This window comes from Epinephelus fuscoguttatus, linkage group LG16 (genome assembly GCF_011397635.1).
Source record: "Epinephelus fuscoguttatus linkage group LG16, E.fuscoguttatus.final_Chr_v1".
Taxonomy (NCBI): Eukaryota; Metazoa; Chordata; class Actinopteri; order Perciformes; family Serranidae; genus Epinephelus; species Epinephelus fuscoguttatus.
In genome coordinates this window covers 2208566-2227797 of record NC_064767.1, presented here as the reverse complement: position 1 = coordinate 2227797, position 19232 = coordinate 2208566, and the positions used below count along the sequence as shown (strand labels likewise).

General features: G+C 46.2%; 1 protein-coding gene across 1 annotated transcript in view; it reads right to left on the bottom strand.

Annotated features, from left to right (window-relative positions):
• Nucleotides 1-10482: 10482 nt before the first annotated feature.
• The window catches only part of LOC125903400 (uncharacterized), a 99116-nt gene continuing 90366 nt past the window's right edge, over nucleotides 10483-19232 (bottom strand). Inside the window, exon 5 of the mRNA XM_049600307.1 lies at nucleotides 10483-16850. Coding sequence (XP_049456264.1) covers nucleotides 12520-16850 — 4331 coding nt within the window. The 3' untranslated portion in view covers nucleotides 10483-12519. The remainder of the gene's footprint in view (nucleotides 16851-19232) is intronic.

Here is a 19232-nt window from a genome sequence, read left to right as displayed (position 1 = left end):
AGACGAGCCCTCACAACAATGACACCTCCAGGAGGCTAGACAGTGATCTCAGCCCAAACAGAACAGCACTGCCACCTTCAACCAAACCCAGGCTCCGTTTTATGCGAGCTCCAGGCAGAAGCAATGCTGATACTACCTTTACTAGCACATTCACCATACTCTATTTCACACGCTACATAGCATAACTACAATGTAAGCTAAAGTTAAAGGAGATAAATGAACTCACAGGATCAGCAAACACACTCACTTTGCAGCATGGTCTCAAACAAAATGGATTCAGATAGGCCACTCCCACACTTAAATAACCTTCCTCTTCCTGGATTTCCTCCTTACATACACATGGCTTTCTCAGCCCAAACAGCACTGCCATCTTCAACCAAACCCAGGCTCCATACATGCGAGCTCCAGGCAGAAGCAATGCTGATACTAGCTTTCCTGTCACATTCACCATACTCTATTTCACACACTACATAGCATAACTACAATATAAGCTAAAGTTAAAGGAGCTAATTGGACTTACAGGATCAGCAAGCACACTCACCTTGCCGCATGGCCTCAAACAAAATGGATTCCAATAGGCCACTCCCACACTTAAATACTTCCTCTTCCTGGATTTCTCCTGACAGGAAGTGGATCTCTCCACCTGATCTCAAGGAGTTATGTGCCCTGCTTAGTAGTTCCCCCTGCTGGCCCCCAGCTGACATTATTTCTTCTGTAATAGATAAACTGGCTGCATTTAATTGCTTCATCTGACATTTCCCTCACTGTCTTCCTCAAACTCCCCCGCACTCCGAGTTCCCCCAGGAGTGAGACAGTTGATCTTGCTATGAATCCCCTACACCCCACTTCCACTGGACAAATCCTAGTCTTCCATCCTCGCTGCTCAGCTTCTGCTCCTAAGTCTGCATATCTAAGCTTTTTTCTTTCATATGCTTCTTCCACTGAGTCTTCCCAAGGAACTGTCAGCTCGATGAAATAAACTATCTGTTGACTCACTGACCACAACACTAAGTCAGGCCTCTGCCTGGTACAGACTATTTCCTGAGGAACAACAAGCTTTCCCCCTAAATCTACTTGCATTTCCCAATCACAAGCACCTTCTAGGCGGCCACACCTTTGCCTCCTCACTAACTTATCCCTTCTGTATTTCTCTCCCTCACGGACAAACTGAATTACTAAACTCCTATCCTTAACACCTTCTGAATTCACCTGTCTTCGTTTCCCTTCAATGCCTGCAGCTAAACATTTCAACACCTGATTATGTCGCCATGTATATCGGCCTTGTGACAAGCTAACTTTGCAACCTGACAAAATATGCTTTAAAGTTGCGGTACGTGAACACAATGGGCATGACGGGTCCTCATTTACCCACAGTTTTAGGTTCTGGGGGGTTGGTAAGACATCGTATGTAGCCCCTATCAGGAATCTAATACGATTCTCCTCCATACTCCACAGGTCCCTCCAACTAAGCTTCCTCTTCTCTACACTTTCCCAATTCAACCACTGTCCCTGTTTAGCCTGGGCCACTACCTTTGCACCCCTTACTATCTCTTCCTGTCTGCGTATCTGTTCTACAACCAGCTTTCTTTTATCTTTGAGACCTGCTTTATTCCATACCGGTTTGCCTGAGCCAAGCCCCAGGCCTCCCCGGCCAAACTGAACATTACCTACAATCTCTGCATGTCTAAGAGCTGCCTCTGCCTCCTGAACTGCCGATCTTGGGTTCCACTTCCTCCTTGGTTGGATTTGGAACCACACTCCTAACTACCACATCCTTACTCCCAGCTAACAAGAGCTCTGTCCTGACCTTGGTACATTTAAATTCCTCTGTTAAACTAGTTACTGGCAGCTGAAGTATCCCTTTTCCATACAATGCAACACTATTTAGGCATCTAGGAGCGCCCAACCACTTCCTAATGTAGGAGCTAACCAACCTTTCAATTCTCTCCACAACAGTTATTGGAATTTCATAAATTGACAGTGGCCATATTAACCTAGGATATAGCCCAAATTGCAAACACCACAACTTCAACTTTCCTGGAAGTTCTGATTTATCTATTCTATCCAATCCTTCAGCCACATCTTTTCTAAATTTCACCACCTGTTCCTTATCATTCAACTCTACATTGTACAACCTACCTAAGCTCTTTACTGACTTTTCCTAATTGTTGGGATGTCCTCGTCATCTATGACAAACTTCCTATCACTTAACTTCCCTCTAAATATCGAGATGCTTCTAGATTTACTAGGCTTGATTTTCATGCTGGCCCACTTGAGGTTCTTATTTACCTTCTCTAGTAGCCTCTTTGTACATGGCATTGTTGTGGTCACCAGTGTCATGTCATCCATGTAAGCCCTAACTGGTGGAAGATGCAACCCATTCTGCCATCTCTCCCCACCTACCACCCACTTAGAAGCCCTGATGATTACTTCCATTGCCATAGTAAATGCTAACGGAGAAATTGTACACCCTGCCATGATGCCTATTTCTAGCCTCTGCCAACCTGTTGTGAAACCTGCTGTACTTAGACACAACCTAATATCCTGAAAGTATGCTTTCACTAAGTTAACAACTACCTGTGGCACTCTGAAGTAGTCAAACGCACTCCAAATGAGGCTGTGCGGAACTGAACCAAATGCATTTGCAAGATCTAAAAATACTACGTGTAGGTCCCTTTTGTTAGAGAGAGTAGAGAGTCTGTTGATGATTTAACAGCTCAATTCTGTTCATAGCGATTTAGACAAGCGAGTTGTGTTTTTTTCCTCTTGAAACTAACGGTGTTATCTCGCAGTCTGTATCAAGTAGTGAAGATTTAAATTCTCAGTTCGTCCTGATTCTTGACCTTTTGATCTTTACGAGAGCAGACGTCTAACAAATAGATCGTCCTCCAAGGGACTGGATGGTGTTGTTTCTAAGACTTGACTTGAAATCTGAAAGCAGAAATCCTGAAGAATAAAAATGAGACAGACATGCCTTACATACTGTATGTGTACTTTGTGGACCTCTGTGTCAGAAGGATGTTGAGTCACATTTGTTGAGAGCAGCTTTGAAATGTAAATGCCCATGTGCCTTTTGTGATGCAGAACATTTGGAGACCTGAAAGACTTTTTGGTGCCTTCACTCGATGTTTGTTTCTGAGACCTTTAAATTTTAAGACTTGAATCTTCTCTTGGATTTGTCTCAGTTTGATTTGAGACTTAAACCTTTAAAGGCAGCTTTTGGACTGCAGTTGTATACTGGCGCAGACTTTCATCACGCGCTGTTTTTGCTGCATTGATGCAACGTGATGTATCTTGTATCTTGACACAGAAGGAGTCGGCGGTAAGTACCCCTCTCCTGGGTCAACCCGGTCTCACTTGAAGTTGTCGAAATCTAGCACTTAGTCACGGACTTCAGGTGTCAGACACCGATGAGAAAAGCTGTCCTTTCACATCGGCATGAACACAGCCGGTCGCTGTTAGTGTTTAACTGTGCCCGCTGGCGTCAGGGGGAATGCAGCAGGACAACAACAAAAGTTAGGGTGGTGAAAGTCCGAGTAGGGCGGGCAGGAGGACGCAACCATCTACTTTCACCCGGGAGGCTGGTGTTCACTTCCTGTAAGATTGTACTGCCAAACCTTGTTCTTTTCTTCTGTTGAATAAAAAAAAACAGTCAATTGGCGGTGTTGTACCGACGTAGTGCTTTTATTTTGAAAGAGACTGTATGCAAACTGTACATTTCCCACACATCCTTTCATGGTCTATAAACTACGTCTGTTGCTCCAACGCATTCTCACTCCGACCTCGACTTTCCATGACAAGGTATGACCCCTCCCACACGCCCTACTCAGACTTCTGCCACCTAAAGTTTTATTGTTTTCCCGCAGCATTTCCCCCTGACACCGCCAGGTGCCATTGAATAATAATATTGACCGGTCATGTATCATGCTGACATGAAAGGATGACTTTTTTTCGTCTGTTTCTGACACCAGAAGTCACTGATTAATCACCGGTTTTCAACAACTTCAGAGTGAGACCAGATTGACAGTGACGGCAGTGATAAATATGGTGTCCCTCTTTGCACATATGTCACCATCATTCTTCCTATTTTGACATTAAAGCCCCGACAAGGAACTTTCATTTTGAGTTGGTTTTGGCGACCCTGTGGACAAAAGCGGTAGTGTTTTGCCGGAATGAAGCCTACATTTCCCATGAGCTCTAGCACGTATTGTTGTAAAGACGCTTACCTGGCTCGTGCATGTGTTTGTTTTGGGGATGAATGAAACAACAAGACGGGAAAACTTTGCCCCTGCTCCTATCGGGGATCCCAGCTCACCTCTGCCGCGCCCCAGCTCCACCTCTCCGGCGTAAGCGCCACCGCCGCCGGGGTAAACGCAGCGGTCGGCTGGTAAGGCTGAAGGCCTGTTTGGAGAGCACTTCCACGGCTTCTTGGACTGAGTACGGAGCGGTGCCTCGCCTCTTTATTTCTCAGCACTTGCTGGACCCTGTCGACGCCTGGCTGGTACCTGTCGTCGGCCCGGATGAGGTGTTCCAGCCCCGTGGCCCCTGCTCTCCTCGTCCCCGCTGGCGCGGGGTGAATCTGCTCAACCTGCGGCCTCTGTGTGTGGCTCCCCGGACAGCTAACGCCGTGGACCCGCCGGCTCCTGCCAGGATTGGGCTGGTAAATGCTAGATCGCTAGCGAACAAAATGTTTATCCTGAAGGATTTCCTGACTTCCCGAGGATTGGATTTTCTCTGTGTGACTGAGACGTGGCTGACTGTTGGTGAGTCCAGTGCTTTCACAGAACTTTTACCCGATGATTGCTGCTATTTTAACTCCTCGCGGACGTCGGGTCGAGGAGGAGGAATAGCGACTATTTATAAGAGTCACTATAAATGTAAGCAGCTAGGTAAGATGACGTGTGCCGTCTGAGTGCCGTAAATCGTTTGGTCCTGGAAGCGACCTGGGGTGGACCCGGAGACAGTTTCCTAAAGGTATGGATATACACTATATAGAAATAGCTTATCTTCACACCGATGGTCTCATTTGCTGTTGTAGGTCACGCACAGACATCAGCAGAAACAAGAGACTTTGCATATCCAGTTAAAAGTTCCTTGTAGCGGCTTTAAAGGAATTAAATTCGGTCGGTTTGTCATTTTGTTTTTCAGTTTCCAGGGACTCTGTGTAAACCAGAACACAATATGACTACACACAACACTATGTCCGTTCAGATTAATTCAGTATCGCCTTAATTTCAACTGTTTGATCACAAATTCGTCGTGGGTGTACCCTCAAGGTAATGTGTTAATATTCTCAAAAGTGATGCTAACATGACTCTGGATTGAAAGTTTTTAAGTCTTGACTGAAACCAATTGTCCCAGAGTTGAGTATTTTCACTCTCCAAACACTGGTTTTCGATGATTTCGGAGTGAGACAAGGTTGGATCGTCTAATAAGGGCGCAGATGGGTTTATACTGGAGTTGATGGAAAGACTGGTTCGTCTCACACAGGTGCTTAATGGTGTCACTATGGTGTTGCCATGGACACTGCTCAAGTTGTGTATTTTGATGCTCTGGGAGTGAGGCCAGGCTCGTTGGAGGGGGCGGTTTGTTTCAGGTGTCAGTACAGCAGTGAGGTTCAGGAAGACCTGTGTGAGGAACAGATCCATGAGTGCGCAGGGCTCTCAGACACCAAAACACAACACTAACTAAAGCACAGAGCTTAGCCTCCATGCCAGTACTTCCCCTGCTTCTCCAAACTCTACAGTATGTAAGACATGAGCACATCATTCAGCCCCACTGAAGAAAACTGATGCAGCTACAGTGAGCAGTGTTCTGGTGTTTGTTTGCATATAAATCTGTTTTTAATGCTGAAACAAAAGCAAATTATACAACATCTCTCTAATATAACATTTTTATAACTTATTATAACTTCTGCTGTCTCCCAGTAAATAATTTATGCAGGCCACCAGCAATATGTCTCCCTTTCTGTCTCCCTTCGAGCATAAATCATTCTCGTATGAAACTATCATACATTTTTCAACATATTTGGTTTCTCGTTAGGCCCGGCGAGAGTGGCGGCGGCAGCCACAATGGCCCTTTAATGGACGTGTTCCTGAAAAGCTTCTTCTCGTTGCCTCCTGACGAAGTACACAACAAGCTACGACTGAGGTTTTCTTAACTGGCCGTTGAGTCGTCTCTGTGGCGGACGTGGAAGGAAGCAAACTATAATGCACCGAGCGCGTATTAACTCATCCGCTGTGAAGTGCCGGCCTGAGTCGAGACGTCCATCAGACTCTCTGGAAAGTGTGCGGAGAGGAGGAGAGAATCACAGAGACTGAAAGAGGCTGAGATCAGGGCGGAAAGATCACACACACACACACACACACACACACACACACACTGAAACTAATTCCATAAAGTCAAGTTTTAATGTCAGAAGGTTTTTCTGTTGGTTTTTAAAGGTCACCGAAGCAAATTACTGAGAACCGTTGATTCGGTAATAAAGTGAACTTGACTTGTCACACTCACTGAGTTTCTTGCTTTCATACCCTCTAAACAAACACACGCACACACACACACACACACACACATACACACACACACACACGCACACACAGACAGATGGAAAAATTGTTCACATGTAGACTCACACACTCACACAGCCCCAGGTGTTGAACATGTTGAGTTTTGACGCTATTTTAGTTGAACATGATGGTCCCAGCTGTCAGAGGGCCTTCTGGAAACACACACACACACACACACACACACACGCACACACACACACACAGAGGTCTCAGTCCCAAAGCATCTGATCAAGCGTGTGTGTCTCCAGGTTTATAATCCATCTCTTTCAGTTTGGAAGTGATTAAAATATTCTCTGAATGAGCTCTGCACTCTTTTTTTGTGTGTCTTTCTTGCTGTATTATTCCACACACAGGGGAAATCACAGGAACGAGGCGGTTAACGGTATCGATTCACACGTTTGTCTGCTGATAATGGACTTTATTATGAAAGCAGGTCGGTTTCAGGTGATTCTGTTTCTCCTGTTAAAAGACAAACAAAGTGACAACAAGACACAGTGATATCAAGTCTACTGATTTATTTCCATTTTCAGAGTTAATTTGTTTTTTCTCGATGGTATTTTCTAGGTCTATCATATTAGCAGGGATAATATCTGTGGATATGAGGCTGCTGAAAATAGATTACACACAAAGAAATGTAGCCAAATATTAGTTCATGAGGATCTCAAGACATTTCCTAGACAAAACTGGGGAGAACTGCTTTGTGCAGCAACGTAAACCTTTTTAAACCCAATCATTGATAACAGGACGTCAGAGAACATATGTACAACAGCTCAACAGGAGGACAAATGAAGTGGGTCGTTTGCTAGCTAAAATAGCATCAGAGTACATGATACAAAAACTGTGCCTCATTCAACTGAGGTTTCTCTACAAAAATACATCTAATAACAGGTTGTTTTCTTCTCTAATTTACACCGTTTTATCACAATAATAAATAAAACCTACGTCCGTAGAGAACATCTGGTTTCAAACCCCCTCAGTGTGGTGCAGAGCTACAGGGAGAGAGAGCACGAGCGCCGTCACACCAGCGGTTTTGAGCTGTAAGTAAAAAGTTTCATGTTGCCGCCTGCTCATAATGGCCTCAAAAACAAACAAACAAAAAAAAAAAAAAAAAGCAAAAGTTGCAAGCGTGTCACCCTGTGCTAAGTAGTGTCACCATGGCGACATGCCCGACACACTGGAGATCACCTGGCGGAGACAGCAGAGCGGGCAGGGCTGCAACAGTGATGCTGAAAACAGTGTGTGTGTGTGTGTGTGTGCGTGTGTGTGTGCAGGCTTCTGGGATCAATACCACCAACATGTTTTTACAGTGCTTGCCTGGAAATGTTAGCGAGAATAAAGATGATGATCCGCCCACAAAACCTGCTTCTTTTAGTCTAATTTTCATGCACATCTTTATTTGTTTTTGTTTTGTTTGTCATCCCCGCCTGCACCAGAATAATCTATAGTTGCTGAGATGGGTAGGCGCTGCCAGTTATGCCCCAAAGCCATCGCAGCCAGATGTTCAACTTCAGAGGAGGGAGAGAAAACCGATGAGGAAAAACAATGTGTTGGTAAGTGTGGGAGTTACTCTGCAGCTCCCTTATTGTCACCGCTGCCATTCAAACCTCAGACTCTGAGCGCCGCACCAGCGTCTCTGGACGTTTTGTCAATTGTGAGGAAAGAGGAAAAAGCAGAGTTGGAACAAAGAGGAAGGGCGGATCCGCACTTACTCACATGTGGCTTTGTCCTAACCCTTAGCTTTAAAGGTAAAATCCACCCTGAGGGGCCGTTCAGATGGAAAAGTGCCGCTAGGAAGGAACGCTTTGAACTTCCTGCATGTCAATGAAAGGATACGACTGCATTCACGAAGCGGGAAGATGCTTCATTTTGTTGCGTAACGCAGTGTGGAAAATCACCTGTCAAGCTGCAACAAGCAGCCGATGAATGGCGACCGGTGGGGGGGCGGTTCTTTTGTGAGTACCTGACAGTCAAACCCTCACATCTTCCTCATCGTCACGTCTGCCTCTCCCGGGTACACGGCCCCAGTCGAAGCCGGGTGTGTCTCACATGACGCTCTGAATCACTCTCTCTCTGCTCAGTTTTTTTGGCCTTTGTTTTCCGGGCATGAGTCACTAAATGTAAAGTTATCCACGACATTTGGGATATTTTTAGTGCTGCTGCGATGGAGTGAGATGGCAGAAAATCAACAGTCTAAAACGTCAAGAGTAAAGGTCAGACGCTGGAGTCAGTCCCTCAAAACCAAAGAGCAAAGGCTGTATTTCAAACTTAACATTTGGCTCTGACGTCCGACTCTCACTCTGGGAGAAATACACTTCAGAGGAGGCTGAGACACAATTTATACACTAATGACAGCATCAGTGGGCCTGCATGCAGCAAAGAGACACCAGCTACAGACTAACAGTGAGCGGTATCATGTACGACTTGACCCACTGGAGGTCAGTCACACCGCCACTTTAAAGGACCAATTAAACTTCCTAGAGAGAAAACGTTTTTTCAGACTTTATTTTTTCTTATTTTTCCAACGTGTTCCTGAAGCGATTCTTTAAACCATAATCCTCAATTAATCTTCTCCAGCTGTGAGCAGCTTCTCAGTTTCCTTTATGCAGTGTGTTGTGGAGCAATAATGTCCATCAGAAACACACCAGAAACCAATTTGACTCAGCCTACACACTGACATGTTTGAGTATACTTGATTTAATCACTTCATTAGCATGTAGAAAGGAAGTAGGACGCAGCTATTCTGTCGTTTGAACGTGCGGGGTGATGTTCAGAGACGTTTGTGACAAAATGATTGTTTTGTCTTTAGTAAAATTTGAGTATCTCGTCATTTTGACACTCAGTATAGTAGATTCATTTTAAAGGGGACCTATGATGCTTTTCCTTATTTCCTTTCACATAATATATGAATAGGTTTTATTAAGCAAAAACCGTTCTGAATAATTTGTTTCCACTCTCACTCTGAAGTCGTCAAAATCCAGCGCTTGGTCAGTGACTTCCAGTGTCAGACTCTGACAAATAAAGCAGTCCTGTCACATCGGCATGACGCCGCGTCAATTTACGCTCTTTACATGTATTCTGTCTTTTCAAAATACACTTCTGTTTTCACAGGAAATGTTCGTTAGATGCACTCAGTCTTTTTTTAAAAATAAATAAACTTAAGTTGGTAAAAGACTGCATATATATATATATATATGTTTATTTTGTCATGCAACAAATGCATGTGGTTAGGTTTAAGAAAAACAGAAACATCATGGTTTGGCTCAACATTCATACGGTAAGCGCACACAGCACCCAGGGCTGAAAGTCTGTGGTTGTTGGACTCGTCCACCGCCACTCCCACCCGCCCTATATGCACTTTGCAGGTCAGTAAATTCTGTTGTTGTCTAGTGGGGTTTCAAACTGACGCCGCCTCAATCCCTTCTCACTCCGAAGTCGTCAAAATCCAGGCCTAGTCCACACGGACCCGTGTACTTCTGAAACTGTGTATTATTCTAAGCGATTTGGCTGTTTGGCCACACGCAACCACACTTTGGGCCTTCGAAATCGCGTTTCTTTGAAACAGGAGTCCAGGGTGAAGTTTTTTGAAGACTCCGATGCCAGTGGTTGCGTGTAGATAGGATAACTGCAGTATTTTATTACCTGTCTCCACTGTTTGACGTCAGTGCGACAGTAAATAGCTAGTGAAATGGCAGACCAAACAAACATGCTGATGCTAACTTTATTTGTGAGCGTGCTCTCTGCTCTCTTTGGATGGCACATCCAGCTGCTCAACCTAACGACCAACCAAGGAGGCTGCTCCTGTTGCTAGCTACCCCAACTACACTACCACGACGGCAGCGACGGGCCTGCCAACGGAGGTTCTGGATCCGGCCGGGTCGGACCTCCGTTGGCAGGCCCATCGCTGCTGTTGTGGTAGTGTAGTTGGTCATTCAGGCGCCTCTGCTGTTGAATTAGGTCGCGCTATTTTTGTGGGTCGGGTTGTTTTTATTTTCCGCACTTCCCTATTCTGGTATTGACGCTGACTTCTGATTGGTTAAAATGGCCTTTCCGTTAGAAGTTACATCGCCACCTACTGCTTTGGCATGTGTATTACATCACTTGGTAGCGGGTTTTGCAGTTTCGTGTGGATATCACACCAATTGTGTGGACAAATTTTTTTTGGAAGTTTAAGAAGTACACGGGTCCGTGTGGACTAGGCCTGAGTGCTTATTTTGTGACTTCTGGCGTCAGACACCGACGAAACAAGCCGTCCTTTCATGTTGGCGTGATATGCAGACAGTCGCTGTTATTGTTTAACAGGACAACAACGTCAGGTAAGGTGGTGGAAGTCTGAGTAGGGCAGGTGGGAGGAGTTCACCTGGGAGGCCGGTGTTCACTTCCTGTATGATTGTAAAGCCAAATCCTGTTCTGTATTTCTAAAACCAATCGTGTGCTTTTGTGGAAGGAAAGAAACGTAAATTACCGGTGTTGGACGTAGTGCTTTTATTTTGAAAGAGACTGTATGCAAACTGTACATTTCCTGTGAAAACAGAAATGTGTTTTGAAAACAGACAATGCATGTAACAGGCTGAAGTTGACACGGCGTCCCAGAACGTCAACAACCAACACACCCAGGGTACCTTGGACGTCATATGTGGACGTGGAAAGTCCATGACCAAACGTGGACATGTGACGAGGTCACAGTGAGGATGAATCCATCATGAGGTCAGCTCATGATGGATTTCTTTCTATGGTCGTCTGCTCCAGGCTACTGCGAGTGTTAACGTTACATACACTGCTACATGTAGCTACATGCTAACATCAGGGGAACGTGTGAACTTGGTTGCCGGTTGGGAAGATTTTGGTTTAGGAGCTTTTTTTTTTTTTGCTGTGATTTTCCATGGTCCAAAGTGCCCCCGTACTCCAAAATATGGCCACAAATGCACAAAAATTACACATTTAATTCAAAATGGCTGACTTCCTGTCGGGTTTAGGGTACAGCTCTACATCTTGGGATGTTAGTTTCATACATGTTGGCGAAAGCAGCTTCAGGTGCTGCTTCGTAGAAGTTTTGTCGGGGGCACTACTGCACCATGTTTTACACCCAATCATGATTTCCATATCAAATGTACATTTCACCACTTCTGATGCGTGTACAAATTAGTTTTCGAGCATCTTCAGCCCCTCAAAAATTCCATCAGTTTCAATATGGCCGTGGGACCGCCTGTGGTCGATGCTCCGACCCTAAATCTGAACCTGAAACTGAGCATCATAGGTGCCCTTTAATGTTTATTTTGGAAGGCAACCCCCAGATGCTGTTTCAGCCCTCTATGTGGAAGACACGCAGGTCATCAGCTCTTAATAACCTCCATCTGAGGATGGGTTGACATCTGAAAGGAGGAGGAAGCAGAGCAGCGACTCTATGGAGAAACCCTCAGGGGGCAACAAAATGTGAAAGTCCTGCGTGTATTATCCCAGACTGAAGGTATCTGAGGATGGATTTTGTCCTTTAAAGTCACAAACCATAGTTTAAAATTTCCACCATGCTTTAAAAAACGAGCAAATCATCAGTTTAAAATGCAAAACAGCAGCGTCGACTAATTTCTGCCGAGGGAAACGAGCCCAGCTGTGTATCGCCGCCACCATTCCACTGGCTGCACACCTGAGGCTCATTTCAAGCAGGATTGCCACTGATGAAGATAATTAGCCATCGTTTTTTTTTTTTTAGATGTGTGAATCAGTGATTTGAGTGGTTGGACGGGGTGACGAGGCTCCCGGAGGTCTGGCTTTAAGAAAGAGCGGCTTTGTTTGTCTACTTGAGTCTCCCTGACATTGTTATCCCTCGCATTTCATCCTCACTTCGAGTAGGCAGGTAATGACACATGCAAGCTGCTTTCTCACAGCTGACAACTTCTCCCCTGGAAAAAGTTTTGTCCTTTAATGAGTTTATTTCTTTGCTTATTTTAAACATATTTCAGAACAACACCTGTAGGGGCAGCACTGCAGGGTGGGGCGGGGGATACAGAGGCGGGGGGTGACTCTGCATGGGATGAAACGCCGTTGCTAACGGATACGGACCGGGGGCATCCAGTAAAGGGATTGGTGATGAGGAGTAGAAGGAGGGATGAATAGGGGGAGGAGGAGGAGGTGGTGGCGGTGGTGGAGGAGCAGGAGGTGGATTGAGAGTGAGAGGAGAGAGGTGTGGGGAGAAAGAGGGGAGAAGAGGAGGGTATGAATGGAGGGGGAGGTGCGACGGAGGCGGGAGGAGGGAGAGGTGATGCTGGATGATGGTGTGACGGAAGGAGAAGGAGGAGGAGGAGAGGGAGGGCGGGAGGAGGAGAGGAGCGTGGAGGGGGATGCACTGCGGAGGGAGGGCGGGAGGAAAACAAGGCCTCTTCTCTGTGTGGAAATCTTTCTCCTTCCTTCTCTCCCTGTCCTCCCTTTCTCTCTCCTTCCTCCTCACCCACTCCTTCTCCCACTCTTCCTGCTTCTCCTTCACCCTCTTCCTCTCCATCTGTTTCTCCTCCTCCTCCTTTCTCTCCCTCTCTGCGTCTCTTTGCTCCACACTCGTGAGCGCGGCAGCTTCCGTTGCGCTACTCTTACGGGCAGCATAAACACAGTGATTACAATCAGTGACACGATTAGTGTTCAGATAATCACACTGACCACCGTCAACATCATCACAGCCGTCTCCATGTCTGTGATCAATACTGCTGCAGGTTTTGTGATCAATTGTTGAATCAGAGAGGTTGTTTTTGAGCTGAGTGTGACACTGAGGTTTGGTTTCATCCTCCTCACCGAGCCCACTTTTGTTCGTTGTATGGATGCGATCACAAACGTGATGACATGCGTCATTGGTTTTACAGTTACAGCAGTCGTTAGGCTCTGAGCTCTGACTCTGAGCCGCAGTTTGCCCACAAAAATCTGTCGTTTTGTGACTCTGTGTTTGCTCGATTTCACATTGACAGTGGTCAGCGTGTGTGTCACTGCTGCTACAGGTAAAGGAGTCCACAGGTGAGTCAGCAGGAGAACCCTCGTCTTCCTTCATCTCGCTACAGCCCAGATTGTCTTTGTCGTAAGGATTGTCACGAGTGGCGTCATGTTTTCCGTCCCTGTTGGAGGTTTTATCACATTCATTGTGGTCACTTGGTGTGTTACAGGTGTCACAGTCACTGAGAGGCTTCTCGGACAAACACTTCCTCTTTCCCTCGCCTCCAGAAGCATCAGAGCTACACTGACTGTAGTCATCAGCGTTGTAGTCGCCGCCTTTTCTGTCATCACAGCGGCAGTAGTTATTCAGCTTGTCAGTGGTGTTACAGCTAAATGTTCCTTCACTGTGATTTGTTTCATGACACAGAGGGTGTTTTGTCCTGCAGAGAAAATGGCAGTTGGTGTTTTTCTCTGTCCTCTTGCCCTCTGGACTGCACAGGAAGTTGTCCACAAGTGTCTCCGTCTCGTTGCTGTTGAGTTTTGTGGGGTCGGCGGTCAACCCGACGCAAGCTGCACTTTGCCGTCTCAAAAGACAGGAGAATCTCCTCGCTTGCCTCCTTCCCCTCCTCCGTTTCTTCCTCGGTGTTTCCCCAGCCTCCGGCGATTCCGTCTTTCTCTTGTCGGCTGTTGCTGCTCTCTTCGACATCACTTCTTTTGAAATTGCATCAGCGGGGAGGGTCATGCCTGCGCCGGCTGATCTGATTCTCGGCTGTCTTTCTGTCTGTTGTGCGGAGCAGCGTGGGGCCGGGCCCGACGCAGGATGGCTGTGTCCTGCAGGTATTGTTTGTCTTTGACTACACGCTGTTTCTCTAAAGGGAGCAGGGACAAGGCTAATCGCTGGATCACATGCTGTTTCCCCATGAAGTGTAGGAACAAGACAAATTTCTGGCCCGCGTGCTGCTTCTCGACAGGGAAAAGAAACACCGCTAATCACTAGGTTACACGCGTTTTCTTTAGCGTCCTGAACAGCTCTTATCGCCGTCTTCCTCGGATTCCTTTGCTCCTCATCTCCGTGCCCTTCCTGCTCCTCTGCTTGTGTATTTTTGTGCATCTCCCCCGTCTCTCTGTCATTCTGAGCGGGGTCGGGCGTAATTGCAGGACAGCGTGGCGTCTCTATAACAGACCCAGGGACGGGGCTAATCACTGAGTTGCATGCAGCACCCCTACAGAGGAGCTTTCTGAGCCCGTGGCCCCACCCGGAGGCTGATTGCTGGGATTGATGCTGGCTGGCCTCCCTTTTCACCTGCAGACACAGCTGGTTACACCGATTACACCGATTCGCAGGAAGATTACTTAATAGCTCTCCTCTCTTCTCGTCATTTCTACCTGCCCTCTCTCGCTCTGTCTGATCTCCTCTTATCCTTCTCTCTTCTCCCCTCATCCTCTTTTCTCTCCCTCCTACCAGCCGATGCGCCGCAAGATTACTTAATAGCCCTTTTTCTCTCCTCTCCTCTTTTTCGGTGCCCTCTCTTTTCAACCTCTCGTCTCCTCTCCCTTCAAACATCTGATTCTCAGAAATGTTGCTTATTATCCTCCTTCCCCTTTCTGAGTCCTTTCTATCTGTCGCTTGTCCTCTTTTCCTCCTCCCCCTCTTCCTCATCCCTCTCCTCACCCCTCCCCTCCTCCTCCTCCTCCTCCTCCTGCCTGTTTTTTGAAGGCCCAGCGTCGGCGCAAGGTGGCATTCCGCGGAAACGGGAACAAATTTTAAAGCGCTTTCATCACGGCAGTCGCAGCAGTCTGGAACTGCGTCGTCGCCGCTACAATGGGCTACAAGTTCCATAGGATTTCCTGCCTGTCCTCCTTCATCCTCTTCTTCCCTTTCATCTATCTTCACCTCCCTTCCTCCCTCCATACCCTCCTGCCTCTGTTGGCAGTCGGCTTGTTTGATCACAGGCGGCTTTATTCTCTCCCTCCCTTCCTCCTGCCCTCCTTTCTTTTCCTCACCCCCTTCCTTGGCCCTGTTATGTGCTCTGAAGTCGTACAGTAGAGGGTTGATGCTGAAGGAGATGGAGGGCGACGTCTTGGTGTACCTGACCATCTCCGACGGCCAGAGTAGAACCCTGCTACCATCTCGGCTCAGGACGCGACAGAACGGCTCTTTGGGACGATTTAGAGGCAAAGACGTTGATTCTTTCGCTCCGTCTGACGGAGAGGAGTTTGATTCTTTGGGCTGTGTTTGGACTGAAGACTCTTTGGTCTCATTTAAAACACCAGAAATTGATTTTTGAGGCTGATTTGTGGCGGGACAAAGCAGATCTTTCAATTCTTGGGTGGGAATTTCCACACTGTCACGGGGTTCGGCCTCGCTGTCTTTGCATTCTGAATCTTTAGTCACAACTGTGTCAGAAATCTGTCCTGGTATCCTGCTGTTTAAATAAAGATGAGCTCCGGTCCCACTTTCATTGCCTACTTGGGCTCCAGTCCCATTGTCATTACATAAGGAGAGCTGGGCTCCACTCCCACTGATAACAGAGTCCTCAACTCTGATCACATTGCGATTACATAAAGAAACCTGGGCTCCGGTCCCAGAGTGTCCTCCAGTTCCCCTCTCGGTAGACATATTGGCTCCAGCCTCAGAGTGCTGGATTGCAGTTTTAATTTCCACACTGCACTGGTTTCCAGTGTCCCAGTGACCCACACCTACACCGTCCACGACTGCAGATACAGGAGATTTGAGCTGCTGATCTGCGACTTTCTCCCTCAGATCTTTGGCTCTTTCCTGCACCGTCACACCCTCTTGTTTCCCCGACAAGCCAGAGCCCCGTCCAGCTTGGATGAAGACGGCAGCTGATTGGTGGAGGAGGACGCAGCTCCTTTTGGGCAGCGAGAAGGACACAGGGCGGACTCTGCTGCGGACAGACTGGACGTCTGGTCCACACACTGCTCTGCTGCTGCTGATGCTGATGTCGGTAGCGGTAATGGCAGGCGCGGCAGGGGTGGCAGTGTTTTTGCTGAAGTTGGTCGCGGTGGTTTTGTTGAAGATGGAGCCATTAGCTGTGGTGTTCGTGGCAGTTGTTGGGATGTTATTGGGAGTAATGGGGCTGCTTAAATAATTATGAGCCCAGGAGAGCTTGTTAAAGTGGTTGGTTTTGGTTGAAGTGTTTTTGTTATCAGTGTTCATGTTGCTGGCGGTGCTCAGGTCGCTGTAGTCCATCTGGGCTGTGTTGAGGATGCAGGATTGTGCAGCAGCAGCAGCAGCAGCCGTAGAGCTGTTGGTGTCCACTGGGTCGTACGCCCACTGTGTGTTGCTGAGGAGTCTGGTTTCCAGCGCAGGGTCCAGGGGAAGGAAGGGCTGGATCAGCGGGGTTTGAGGCTCTAGATGGAGAGAAGAGCAGAAGGGATTAGAGCAGCTGACACTGGTTACATTTACATGCACAACATAACATAACAGGATTATCTGCCTAACCTGACTATAAAGAAAGGAGTAGGAAGGGATACACGCAGGAGAATAGCGTTCATTTTTATACAGTAAGCTCCTTATGCATTTATTCAGCATCCTGGCTCCTCACCATTACTCTTTTGTTGCTTTTAACACATCTGAATGTGATTAATGGGTGTGGGATGGACTTAAGGAAAAACATAAGCACGGAGATGAATGTGTGGCTCACTTAGAAATGGGAAAAAAATAAGATTAAGGGTTTTATTCCAACATGTAATATCCTTTTTTGTATATCCACTTAGCAGCACATGCTGGCAGACATTCACCTGTCTATACATCAGCTTGGCAGATGATTCACGCAATTTCTTGAGTGAAGGTTTTTAAGATGAGTCATAACGTTAAAAGTAATCCATAATGTGCCTTCCGCTCACACCTTTTGTTAAACATTCACGTTTTCGAAGGGAAGCCTTCAAATGAGTTATTACTCTTCCAGCACCGAATGTGAAAATACATTTAGCACTCGGAGAGGGTTGACTTTAAATGCAGTTGTCGAACTTTTCCGTCGGTTTCAACTTTCAAATGAGAAGAGCAAACTTCAGTGGATATGCACCTGACGTATTTTCAGGAAAGACAGGGTGACAATCGATTGTCTCTTTGAAACCACAGGGATGCTGCTGCCACATTTAAAGTTCATGCTTTCTTCATTTTTAAAAAATGAATCTTGCACCCTAAAATCCACTTGAGATGGACTGAGGGAGCCGATATCACCTCCTGATTCAGAACAAATTCACACTGAGTGACACATTTAACGGTAAAATATTACTCCAGCCTTATTCTTAATGTTCAGCTTTTGTTCAGAGTGTTTTAAAAAGCCTCGATTCGACTTCATGATCGTTTTAAAGGCTGAAGTTTGTGGTGCTGTTGAACGTTTGCATGTCTGAAGCTTGGTGTTGTACAGCAGTGACTACGCGCTCTCATCCCACCTTGTCAAATATCACAGCTGCTCAGTGGACGTTCATGTTTACATATGACACAAATATCCTCCTGTGTCTGTTGTTGATGTTTAGGACACCGTGTTAATTAACACCTGCTACACGCATTGTGTCTTTTCAACTCCGAAGTTGTCAAAAAAAAAAAAAAAAGCGAAAGTCTGCAGTATTTGCGGGGGCTTGCAATTTTGGAGAAACGCTCTGTATTGACATAAGAATTAGCAGTGTTTAAATGCAGACGCTACGTGTTGAATGTATTAAAATGTCATGTTTACAGAAGGTGTAGCTGACATGTTGTTTTACAGTCACAGCTACAGAGCTACAGTATTCACTCAGCAACATTATTGGAATGTTTTGAAACTAATTAAATAAAAAGAAGAGAACTATAAAAAACATTTGCAGCTATTTTTGTAATATTCAGTATGATTATTATAGCAAGTGATTACATGACTTATTTTTTGGGAGGTAGTAATTAAAAACAAAAATCAATTTTTTTTCCCCTTTTGTCATTAGCCGCAATTTCCCGCAAAAAATCCCCCAAAAAAAGGCACAATTTTTATGTGATTTTTGACAAAATTGGCCGCAAATTCATGTTTTTTTTTGTCGCGAGATCCTGCAGGGACTGAAAAATGTCTATTCACAGTGTTGTACCAACGCTGTGCTTTTATTTTGAAAGAGACTGTATGCCTCGTCACATGTCCACGTTTGGTCATGGACTTTCCACGTCCACATATGACGTCCAAGGTACCCTGGGTGTGTTGGTTGTTGACGTTCTGGGACGGCGTGTCAACTTCAGCCTGTTACATGCATTGTCTGTTTTCAAAATACACTTCTGTTTTCACAGGAAATGTACAGTTTGATACAGTCTCTTTCAAAATAAAAGCACTACGACAGTACAACACCGCAAATTTATGTTTTTTCCTTCAACAACAAACTCACATGGTTGGGTTTAGAAGAAAGAACAGGGTTTGGCTTTACAATCTTACAGGAAGTGAAAGTTGGTGGTTGTTGGATCTATCCACCTCCCCTCCCACCTGCTCCACTCGGACCTCCGCTGCCTTTACTTTCACTGTTGTCCCGCCACATTTCCCCCATGATGCCACCAGGCGCTGTTAAACAATAATGGCGACTGGCTTTGCGTCTAACCTGACCTTAACTATCTGACATTTCTAACACCGTGTATCATGCCGACATGAAAGGACGGCCATTTTTGACCAAGTGGCGTTTTTCGACACCTTCAGAGGGAGACCAGGTTGGACGGTCAGCTGTCGGTCAATGTTGGGCTGTCACTGAGTGTCAGTCGTCCGAGTCTTTGCTGTGTGTCCCCAC